Source organism: Scyliorhinus torazame, chromosome 12 (genome assembly GCF_047496885.1).
Source record: "Scyliorhinus torazame isolate Kashiwa2021f chromosome 12, sScyTor2.1, whole genome shotgun sequence".
NCBI classification, from domain to species: Eukaryota; Metazoa; Chordata; class Chondrichthyes; order Carcharhiniformes; family Scyliorhinidae; genus Scyliorhinus; species Scyliorhinus torazame.
Genome location: NC_092718.1, coordinates 218,141,421 through 218,153,971, shown reverse-complemented (window position 1 = coordinate 218,153,971; position 12,551 = coordinate 218,141,421). Strand labels below are relative to the sequence as shown.

General features: G+C 43.6%; 1 protein-coding gene across 3 annotated transcripts in view; it reads left to right on the top strand.

Moving 5' to 3' along the window:
* Positions 1–12,551, top strand: part of LOC140386987 (flotillin-2) — a 135,285-nt gene that overhangs the window by 95,012 nt on the left and 27,722 nt on the right. For all 3 annotated transcript variants that reach the window (XM_072469944.1, XM_072469945.1, XM_072469946.1), the window contains 2 exons: positions 4,316–4,439; positions 10,048–10,166. In XM_072469944.1, coding sequence (XP_072326045.1) covers positions 4,316–4,439; positions 10,048–10,166 — 243 coding nt within the window. The remainder of the gene's footprint in view (positions 1–4,315; positions 4,440–10,047; positions 10,167–12,551) is intronic.

Below are 12,551 nucleotides of genomic sequence, written 5' to 3'. Positions count from 1 at the left end.
ATTACGGACTCAACCTGCAAGTTTACCTTTAGAGAATCCTGGACTAGGACTCCCAAGTCCCTTTGCACTTCAGCATTATGAATTTTGTCACCGTTTAGAAAATAGTCCATGCCTCTATTCTTTTTTCCAAAGTGCAAGACCTCGCACTTGCCCACGTTGAATTTCATCAGCCATTTCTTGGACCACTCTCCTAGACTGTCTAAATCTTTCTGCAGCCTCCCCACCTCCTCCATACTACCTGCCCCTCCACCTATCTTTGTATCATCGGCAAATTTAGCCAGAATGCCCCCAGTCCCGTCATCTAGATCGTTAATATATAAAGAGAACAGCTGTGGCCCCAACACTGAACCCTGCGGGACACCACTCGTCACCGGTTGCCATTCCGAAAAAGAACCTTTTATCCCAACTCTCTGCCTTCTGCCTGACAACCAATCGTCAATCCATGTTAGTACCTTGCCTCGAATACCATGGGCCCTTATTTTACTCCGCAATCTCCCGTGAGGCACCTTATCAAAGGCCTTTTGGAAGTCAAGATAGATAACATCCATTGGCTCTCCTTGGTCTAACCTATTTGTTATCTCTTCAAAGAACTCTAACAGGTTTGTCAGGCACGACCTCCCCTTACTAAATCCATGCTGACTTGTCCTAATCCGACCCTGCACTTCCAAGAATTTAGAAATCTCATCCTTAACAATGGATTCTAGAATCTTGCCAACAACTGAGGTTAGGCTAATTGGCCTATAATTTTCCATCTTTTTCCTTGTTCCCTTCTTGAACAGGGCGGTTACAACAGCGATTTTCCAATCCTCTGGGACTTTCCCTGACTCCAGTGACTTTTGAAAGATCATAACTAACGCCTCCACTATTTCTTCAGCTATCTCCTTTAGAACTCTAGGATGTAGCCCATCTGGGCCTGGATATTTATCAATTTTTAGACCTCTTAGTTTCTCTAGTCCTAACTGACTCAATCTCTCCTCATACATCAGTCCTGCCATCCAGTCTGGCAAACCTCTGCGCTCCTTCTAGACCAAGAGCATCCCTCCGCAGATAAGGAGACCATGTTATTGTAACGTGTGCCAGGAGTGACCTGGCAATGTCAAAATGGGCTGAATGGCCCTCTTTAAAGCGATATCATTCTTTGATTTCCTCCACCTCCCACCTTCTGTTTTCCTGTGGTTAAGTCATTATTGCCTTCTGGCCTGTGTTGGGCACAGTGACGAGGCTGTGAAAAGGAATTCTGTTAAATGTAATCAGTCCATTCAAACTTGCAGTTTGAAATGGACTGTGAAATATTAAAACGCTTAGTGGAAATTGAAATATTCCATAACGAAGAGGCCACCCATTTCCTTGAATGTCACAATGCAAAATAGCAAAGTGATTCAAAACCAAATTAGAGTTGATTGAACAATTTTATTCAAAATTGAAATATGAAACCGTAGAGAGACTGTTGAAACTGTAGAGACAAATAACTCTTCCATTGATGAAATCAGGTTGACTTTAGATTAGTATTCCAGGATAAAGGCTCTGGGTGACCATTGACGTGTTAAATATTTACGTAAAAATAAATTTCAGCAATTAACATTTGGACATGTGAAATACAGCAGCACAGTGGCGCAGTGGTTAGCACTGCTGCCTCAGGGCGCCGAGGTCCCAGGTTTGATCCCGGCTCTGGGTCACTGTCGTGTGGAGTTTGCGCATTCTCCCCGTGTTTGCGTGGGTTTTGCCCCCACAATCCAAACGTGTGCAGGGCAGGTGGATTGGCCACATTAAATTGCCCCTCAATTGGAAAAAATGAATTGGGTACTCTTTTTAAAAAAAATTTTTAAAAATGTTTTTAATGTGAAATACAAGGTAGATTAAATCACTCCCAACTCTGGTCCCCATTTGAATTGCACGAAGACTGAAGTATTGAGTGGAGTTGCAATTGTTGTCTGCAGAGCAGAGAGAGAACCTCCCTTTGGTGCTCTGTGGTAGGTCTGGGAATAGGGTAAAATACTCTGGTAGCAGCAGCAGGTGTGGACTGAGAAAACAGTGGATGAATAAGAGATGAATTATTAATTCAAATGTCCTAATTGAATTTTAACATTCTGAAATCGGGTGACTGTGCGGAGTTTGCACGTTCCCCTGTGCCTGCGTGGGTTTCCTCCCACAGTCCAAAGATGCGCAGGTTAGGTGGATTAGCCATGATGAACCGCTCCTTGGTGTCCAAAGGTTAGGTGGGGTTGCGGGTTTGCAGGTGAGTGGGCCTAGGTAGGCTGCTCTTTCAGAAGGTCGAACAAAGAATGATGCTATGCGCTAGGCAAGGCAAAGAAAAGAAAAGATGAAAGATGTCAGTGTGAAGATGACGTGTAGAATGGCAGCTGGAAGTGTGGTGAGAGAGCTATGATTTGGTGGGTAGCACACTTGTCACAATTGAGTCAGATGGCTGTGTGTTCAGGTCCTACACCAGAGGCTTGAACACACAGGTCCTAGGCTGGCGCTCAAATTCAGTGGAGGAAGCGCTGCATTGGCAGAGGTGCCATCTTTTGATAAGTTAAACTGAGGTTCCACCTGCCCTCGGGTTTAAATAAAATATCCTATGGCGTTATTTCAAACAGCAGATCTTGTGGCCAATATTTATTCCTCAATCAACATCACAAAATCTCATGGCTGACTGTGGGAGCTTGCTGTGCACAATTTGGCTGCTGCGTTTCCTACGTTGCAACAGTGACTTTACTTAAAAGGCTTTGGGATGACCAGAAGTTGTGAATGGTACAATGGAAATGCAAGTCTTTCTTTTTCGCAGTGGTCTACTGAGAGAGGTGTTGAGAGAGATAGAAATACTCTTGTGTGCTACATGGGGTGAAGAATGTCAAAATGCTCATGGGAGAAGAGTGACAACAGGAACTGGGTAAAGGTGAGGAGAGAGAGAAAGCACAGCGTAGGGTGATGGGGAGGAGAGAGGGAAAGAAAACCCAGTATCCAATCAAATAAACAGGAGGCTGCTTGGCTCATTATTAGTGTCACAGTGATAGCTACCAGCTTGAAACCAGCTGCCATTCCTGTCAAGTGAACATTTGTCTTCCAATGAGAGAAGCAAATTGCACCGGTGCGCACATAGGTAGACACATGAGAGAAGCTGGAAGTGGATGTGAATGATGCTGCTGTTGGCAAGAGCACTGGTTGTGTTTGGTTGATCATCAGCTTGTATTTCTGGAAGCGATGTACCTGTGTTCCAGGTCGCCGTTTGTTTTGGTGTGAACGTTGTTCGTCTTTAGACTGCCCCTTGAGTCCTTGGTTGTAGAACCTGACTAAAAAGAACAGTTCCACAATGCCATCTTGCAGATCGGAGAAAGGATCTTAACTAATTATAAGTTTGTTACTGAACACTTTGGTTTACCTGAAGTGAGGGAGGGAAGTACCAGCCCAGGTGATTGAAGCTACCTGCAATTCATTTCAACTGTTCCCACAAGTATCCTGTTTAATTGTGGTTTATTGAGAAGGCAGATCTGTTTGGCATTACCTTTCCTTCGAAACTTGCCCTTTGAAATTAAGTGACTTGAGATTCTGTTACCACAGCCGTGCTGTATAACTGGGGCATTTTTCACATGCTCCCGTGCTCACAGCTCTATAATTCCTTGGACTTCTCCAGCCCTTCCACATGCGACTCTTCCCTTCCCCCTCATTGTCAACTCCACGTTTTGCTTTCTTAATTATTTTGCCAGTTAGACCTTGACGGTCAAAACTGCATGCCACGTTGTGTCATTTTGGAATTGCTTTGATGTAACGTATGTGGTGGTGTGATTCACGCAAATGCATGTGCTGGTGAGACCTCCATTCGAGCCAGTCAAATTCAATTTTCAAATAAGTTGTGATTGGTAATTTAAAAAAAAAAAAAAGTGTTTTGCCTCTGAACCCTGCAACAGTTTAACTTAGCAACACGCGCACGCAGAAATTCAATGCGCGAATCTGAATATCCCAGCCTTCTCAGATGGTCAGAATTAAAATCCCTTTTATTAAGTCTTAATTTCACTACCTTGTTGCCAAGTTGAAGTGTTGTAGGGTGCAAATACTGTTTTGTTGCTTTGTGCATCGGTGTGATTTTTGTTCATATTGGGTGTGCTTTGTTTAGTTTTTGCTGTGCTAATCTGCTTTCATGGTGCAATCCTGCAATTTTTAACACCTGCTTTTAGTCATCTTTAGAAGCATTACAGAACTGTAGTCTTATTTTAATTCTGTAAGTTTTAGAACCTGCTTCTGTTAATAGCCTTAAAGTATTAAGAGTGTTATATAACTGTCATGTGTTGTTGGTTTATATTGTGCTCCCTGTGTGCAGGTGAAGGTAATGACTGAGATGGAGCTGTTAGCTGTGGCTTGTGAGCAGTTCCTGGGGAAAAGTGTCCAGGAGACCAAAAGTGTGGTGTTACAAACCCTAGAAGGACATCTCCGAGCAATCTTAGGTAATTGGTGGGCCTGAGTTTCTTTTATTCTTGTTGCAAGCCTGTTGCTCCTCACTCCTACCCCTCCTCCCCGCCAAAAAAGACTATTTGCGAACACATGATGTAATACAATCCCCATTGTTAATAACCCGTGTATTGGTGTTAATGTGATTGGCCCACTGTTGATGTTGGATAGTGAGCCGTCATTTACAGGGACTGTAACCATCTTCAGAATAAGTACTGGGAGCTGTGAATATTCCCTCTTGCTTCAGGCATCACTCCATGCTCCCCAATTTTAATATTCTTTCCGACCCATTACGACTCTCTTCCGACACTCACCCTGTGTTTGACGATATCCCTCCTCAATTCCATTCCCCAAAGGATAGGACGGAGTTCGACCAGCAACTCAACTCCAGGAGCATTGAAGGCAGGAGGCATATTTTGTGCAATGCCGATACGTGGACCTTAAGTTGATGTACCCTCTCATTGTACCAGTGGGATTTAAATCTTTTTTTTTACGTTTGCATCTGCCATGACTTACTTGGTAGCACTCTCACCTCTGGCTCTCAAAGATTTGCGTTCAAGTCCCACTCCAGGCTTTGACAACAAAGATCAAGGCTGCCCCTGCAGTGTGGTCTGAGGCAGTGCTGCACTGTCAGAGGAGTTGTCTTTTGGATGTGACACTAAACTGAGGTACCGCTTATGGGTGGATGTAAAAAGAAACTAGTTTGAAGAAGAGTGGGGAAGTTAGCCTAATCTCCCGGTCAATATTTACACCTCAACCAACAGCACAAAACATCTGCTTATTATCACCTTGATGTGGAGATGCCGGCGTTGGACTGGGGTGAGCACAGTACGAAGTCTTACAACAGGTGAGGAAGGAGCAGCGCTCCGAAAGCTAGTGACATCGAAACAAACCTGTTGGACTTTAACCTGGTGTTGTAAGACTTCGTACTATTATCACCTTGTTTGTGGGGGCTTTCTATGCATAAATTGCCTGCTGCAATTCCTACGTTACAACAGGAACTTAAACCTCAGAAGTTCTTCATCGCCTCCACAGCAGTTTGAGATGTCCATTGGTTGTGTAAAGTTTGTTAAATCTTTTTTCTTTCTTTAATACAGTGGGCGAGGCTGTACTGAAAGAAAATCTATTAATGTTGCGCGTTTGGCCACAATTGCCAATTGCATTTGCTTTCTTGGCCAGGCTTATCTCCTTCATGGCTGATCAGATAATACAGTGAACCCGACTTCCAACTTTGATGTTATGCACATCACTGAGTTCCCTTGGAATGAGCAGCTGGCCCTGGCTGAACAAGCCTCTTTCGATCAAGCGCAGACCAGTATTATTTTGACTAAATGTCACTGGCTGCAAGGGTTGCAGCTGCATTGATCCTGAAATAAACTTGCAGAGTTCTGAACACTGTACAGAGGATTTCCATGCCACAGACATAAATGTTTGTTGTGGGATTAAGTTGCCCTTCTAAATCAAAGAAAGATTTACCATGTCACAAGCAGTGAGAATCAATTTAAAATGTAATTCGACAATGTGTTTTTCACAAGAACATATGCAGTATAGATATCAGTAATGAAACACCTCAATGATCGGTAAATCCTAAATTTGCAATAAATTGTCGACCTAAATCAAAATTTAAAATCCAAACTTTGATATCTTACTGATTTAGCTAATCGCAGTTAAAGTAAAAGATTATAAAGTGCTTCTCACAACCTCAGTCCCTCCCAAAACACTTGACAGCCATTGCAATCTTTTGAACTATTGTAATTTATAAATTGCAGCAGCTAATTTGCTGGCAGCAAAGTTGCACAATAGATAATCTGTTTTTAATGATATTGGTTAGGGGGTAAATATCATCTAAAACACCAAGGAGAACTCGCTGTTCATCTGATTAGAACCATTAGAACCAATTATCTGAGAGACAGGACCTCTGACAGTGCAGCACTCCCTCAGCACTACACTGGCGGTGTCAGCCTGATGTTTGTGCTCAGCCACCAGAATGGGATTTGAACCCACAACCGTCTAACTCTCAAGTTTATGATTTTTGTATTGTGACCCTTCGCCCTTTACTTAAATTTGTGTAATTTGAAATGTTGTTTCTGCTCTGCTTTAAATTTCCAGGAGTTTATATATTAGCCCAATCACGTTAATTGAGTTAAACTTTCACAGATTCACTTTTAATCTCCTCTCATGCTGACTCGACATTACAGAAGCTATGTTTACAAAGCTAGTTTAATCTTCAGTGAGGGTTGTTAACGAAGGCGAGAAAAAGCATAATAATTGAGAAGAATTATCTGTCTCTGCTACAGAATAATTAACTTTATTCCAACCCCAATCCTGAATAACAAATCAAATTGGTGCTAATCATAGGAGATGGGTTTTTGTGGTTATTCTTAAGGGGGGGGGGGAGAGAGGAGCAATGCATGTTCCTGTCTCACTGCAACATGTCTGAAGATGGGTCTTCTCCTGTACCTGCGTGGAGATGTAAGGGACTGTGTGGGCTTGGCGTTTCCCTCTGGTGCTCCTTCCACTCTGCCTCTGGGTACTGAGAAATGCAACAGCTTTTAGTTCAGTCATTTTCAAATTCAGGGTCGCAACCCAGGGGTGGGTTGTGGGCAGGTGTCGGGAGGGTCGCAGAGTGATCAGTCGCGGCATTCCCGGAAGTGCCCAACGGCCTGACCGACTTTTAAAAATGCCGGATGTCCGGTGCATGCGTGCCCCTCAGCCGGATGTAGCAGTGCGCAGGCCCAGAGCCCAATGGGCAAACCGCTTCCTCCAGGCGTCAGCACGCTGTTCCAGGAGCAGAATATTTTTTAATCAATGGAGTCTTCCTGCCAGAACTGGCAACAGAGAGCAGATCATGCAGTACACTGACGTCATGTGTTCTGACACAAAAATCACTGAAGAGAGATTCCTCCATTTTGTAGCTGCCAGCGAGCAAGCAACAGGACTGAAACGTTTCAAGTTCATCCTTTTGGAATAAGGAAGAGAGACCCAGAGACACAAACAGGCCAGAATCTCTCAACTAAATCTGCTGGAGAGAGCTGCCCAGGAGAGTCCACAGCAGGACAAATCCGTGGTCGTGTGAGCTACTCGGCAGAATCCACAACAGGATAAAGCAGTGCTGATGTAAGCTCCAGGGCCTCTGGTGAACAGTCCATAAAGAAGTTGTTGAAATCAGGAACAAAGCAGTATAAAGATGATTTCTTGAGGTATGGTTTTATTAATTGTACCAGTGCAAATCAGGATGCAAAGCCCATGTGTGTTGAATTCAGGGAAGTACTGGTAAATGAAAGTTTAAAACCCTCAAAACCTTAAAGGCATTTGAAGACTAAGCATGGCAAGTTTGAGAACAAACCTCTTGTTTTGTTTTTCAAAGGATACAGCAAGAACTTAAATCATCAGCTGAAGTCCTTAGCAGAAATGTAACATTGAGTGACAAAGCACAATCAGACTCTTACATGATAGCTTACCATATAGCAAGAGAGAAAATGGCCCACACAGTAGCAGAGAGATTAATTATCCCTCCAGCAATACGCATGGTTTGTACAGTCCTGGATGGGAGGTTAGCTGAAATGCATCCCACTTAGTGATAACACAGTGGATCGCCGGATTTGTGATATTGCTGAGAATTTAGAAGCCCAGCTTATTTCTCGTTTAAAGTCAGCACAGGAGGTCTCAATACAACTGCATGAAAGTACAGACGTTTCAGATTGTGCAACCTTGCTAGTTTACTTTAGATATATTTAGCACAATTCATTTGTTGAGGATTTGCTGTGCTGCTTGATACTGCCAACCCACATGACTGGTGCAGAGATTTGTGAAGCATTGAGTGGTTATGTGGTTGGAAAGTGCAGGCTCAACTGAGGTAATTGCAGAGGAATCACAAGCGATGGGACAGCCAACATGACTGGGAAAACAGCGGAGTTATAATAAGGATTAAGGAGGTACCTGGTCAGGACAGTTGTTTGGAATCATTGTTGTATTCACCGTGAGTCATTGGCGTCGATAGGCATTCCACCTGACCTTGAAATGCTGTTGAAAAGAATTGTGGAAGTTGTGAATTTCATTAAATGCAGTGCACTCAATACCGGGCTTTTTGAGGCTCTGTGCTCCAATATGGGGGCCGAGCGCACACATTTATTGTTCCACACGGAAGTACGTTGGCCGTCAAGGGTTTGGGTGCTTGTCAAGAGTTTGCGAACTCAGGTACCAAATCCACACTTTCCTCCTTGAGAATTTGTCCATTCTGGCACCTTCTATTGGTGATGAAACTTGGATGCTATCTTTGTCTTAACCTTGCAGATGGGGCAGCACAGTGGCGCAGTGGATAGCACTGGGACTGCGGCGCTGAGGACCCAGGTTCAAATCCCAGCCCTGGGTCACTGTCCGTGTGGAGTTTGCACAATCTCCCCCGTGTCGGCGTGGATTTCATCCCCACAACCCAAAAGATGTGCAGGTTAGGTGGATTGGCTATGCTAAATTGCCCCTTAATTGGGAAAAAAAAATAATTGGGTACTCTAAATTAAAATAAAAAGTTTTGCAGACATTTTTTTCAATTGCAAACTAACAACCTCAAATTGCAAGGAAAGGATGATGATGGCTTTCGGCACTGTGAAGAAATAGATGCTTTCCAAAAGTCATTGAAAGTTTGGCAAGTGCGAGTACAAAGCCAAAACTGCTACATGCTCCCCACACTGCTACAATACATTGAAGAAAACAGTGTCAGTGGACTGGCATGATATATTCAGTCGCATTTGGGTGTGCTGATCAACAGTTTTTGTTGCTACATTCCTGAGAAGTTTCAGATTTTGAAAGCGGAGAGGCGGGTGAAAAATCATTTTGAGTTTGAGATCCCAGAGTTAATAACTTACAGCTCACTCCAAATGAAGAGACTGAACTTCTGCGCCTCACCTGTGACGGCACATTAAAAACATACCACAATTCTATGAAGCTGTCAGCATTCTGGAGTAACGTCTCCAAGGAGTATCCAGTGCTGAGTAAAACAAGCATTTTGTTGCTATTCCCCTTCACAATGACCTACATGTGTGAGGTTGAATTTTCCATCCTTACAAAGATGAAGATAGCACAAAGGAACTGACGGAACTCTGACCTGATATGCGCATTGCCGTCTCCTCCTGTGAACCCGATTGGAGTGAGATCGTGAGGACCAAGCAGGCTTACCTATCGCATTAAAGATAAGAGAAAATGATGTGTTGCGAAGGCCGGCCGGGTGGTAAAAGTGGGTCCCAGGAAAAAAAACATTTGAAAAACACCGTTCGAGTTGATGCCTCACTCACTGGACATAACTCTCAAAAGCTGAGCAGGGCTCACTTAAATTCTGTGCCTCTCCTACTCCTACTGTTGTCTCCGTCCACTGTGTACACATTGAAATGTTTTCAAAAGCATTTAATTGCAACCTTAAATTTGTCGTATTGGCGTTTTATCACTTTAAACTTTTGATAAATCTTGACTCCCTTGTGGAGTTGCAAATTAATATGTGGTTTTCTCCTTCCTCTCTCTCTCTCTTTCTTCCCCCCCCCCCCCCCCCCCCCTTGCAGAAAATTGTTTGTAAACTTTCAGATTCATTGGAGTGAATTATTTTTTTTCCCAAAGGAACACTGACCGTTGAAGCCATCTATCAGGACCGAGATCAGTTTGCCCAGCTGGTGCGTGAAGTGGCAGCTCCTGATGTCGGTCGCATGGGAATCGAGATCCTCAGTTTCACAATCAAGGTTAAAAATAAAAAACATACTTTGAACGTAGATTTATCTGTGGCCAACGTTAGTTTCACTTGCTTTTCATTTTTAATGAATTCCGAAATATCCCATCGGTAGCTGGATCCAAGGTTTGCAAAGATCAGACAAAGAGTCAAATGGAATAAGCATGTTTAATATTCGCTGTGTATTGGGGATCTGGCATTGCTTCTGCTTGGAGTGGGTCCATGGAAACAAAATATGGCCATTCAGTACCTCAAACCAGTTGTGTCATTCAATTATACTCTGGCTGTTCTGCAATTTTGACTCCATCTATCCAATTGGGATTTGGGTTTATTGTCACGTGTACCGAGGTATTGTTCTACCTACAGTCCAGACAGATTGTTCCATACATGAAAAAAAACATAGGACATACGATAGATACGCAATGTAAATACATAGACTTAGACATCGGGTGAAGCATACGGAGTGTAGTCCTACTCAGTAGAGAAGATGTGTGAAGAGATCCATTCAGTACATAAGAGGCCGTTCAGGAGTCTGCTAACAGAAGGGAAGAAGCTGTTTTTGAATCTGTTAGCGGGTGTTCTCAGACTTTTCCAACCTCATCCATTGGGTAGGTGATACAAAACAGAATAACGGGTGGGAGGGGTCTTTGATTAGTCTGCCCGCTTTCCCAAGGCAGCGGGAGGTGTAGACGGAGTCAATGAATGGGAGGCGGTTTCGCGTGATGGACTGGCGGTGTTCACGACTCGCTGTAGTTCCTTACGGTCTGTGTTCCTTCAGTTCTGTGTTCCCTAATACTGTTACCCAATAAATAGCTATCAATCTCAGATTTGAAATTTTCAATTCACCTCCCCCTCCTCCAGCCTCAGCAGCCCTTTTCTTCGGGGTTGTGGGGGGTTCCAGATTTCCCCTAACCTTTGCGTGAAAAAGGGCTTCCTGACACCAACTCTGACCTAACTCTAATTTTAGTGTTCTGCCCCCTTGTTCTAGATTGCCACACCAGAGGAAATTATTTCTCTGTTTATTCTATTAAACTCTTTAACCATTTTAAACATCTCAATTAGATCCCCACTTGATGTCCTATATTCAATGGAATACAAGTCCTGTCTACACAATCTGTCCTTGCAAATTAACCCTTTTGTCCCGGCTATCATTCTGGTGAATCTGCTGCACCCTTTCAGTATCCTTCTTCAAGCACAACTCTTCTCCAGGTGAAGTCCAACCAATTTTACATAATGGTAGCGTGACTTCCATCCCTTGGTATTGTAGATCCCTTGAGATAGACAACAATATTCCATTAGCTTTTTCTATGATTTTTTTTGTACCTCTCCACTTGTGATTTTTGTTTTTCCACTCCAAATCACATATGGGTTGAAAGCCGATTTTTGTGCATGTGGGTTTTGAAGGGGAAGTAATTTGTGGTATATTTGCATTTAAATGACAGAGCTTCCCACACTACACTATCAATTTGAATCAGCCAATCTGAGGGGGAGATTGCAAATGAAGATGAGCTGTTTCTACACCGAGATTGTTGGTAAACCCAGGCTGCCGTTTGAATATCTCTGTGTGCTCAGTTGTCGATCGGAACTGGCAGGGCATCGAGAGCAGATGGCCTGCCTACCTTCTTGGCTGCAACGTGGAGCATTTGGAGGGAGGGAGGTGCTGTGTGGGAAGGGGAACTGAAGGGGCCGTGTCCAAACAGCTCCTTGTGGCTTCTGCTGCAGAGGGGTGCTTTTGTCTTGGGATTTATGCTTCTGTTTTGTTTTGGGATTATCTGTTTTATTTTGTTTTCAATTGCAAAGGACCAGATTAATTTCCATTATTCTTGGGCTGTGGCACGGATTACTGTAGCAGGATGTAGATGATTCAAATTGCATTAAGGATCGGCGTTGAGCCCCTTCCTCCTGATAGTCATGGACGTTCTAACTGAGCAAGTGAGACAAGAAGTGCCGCGATCAATGAATTTTGCAGCTTCCGTTGAGCTATGTGATGGGGATGATGAGAATGTGACCAAGTATGTGGAGAAAAGCTGGAAGACGGGTATGAAGAAGAAACAAAAGAAAGATGTAGATCAGTGTTGTGCAAACTTTTCTTCCTGGGACCCACTATTTTACCCGCCGGCTGGTCTTTGCGACCCTCGCCGGCTGACCTTTGCGACCCAAGCCTTTCACTAATCATTAATGCGTCAGGTAAGTCAGCTTGGTCCTCATGGTCTCACTTCAATTAGGTTCACAGGAGGAGAGGACAGTGCACATACCAGGTGCAGATTTCCGCTGGTTCCATTGTGCTGTCTCCATCTTTGTAAGGATTGAAAATCTAGCCTTGCACATGTAGGTCGTTGTGAAGCAACAAAATGCTCTGGCATTGTTTGAACTGAAAAAATTAATTTTTTGCAATGAA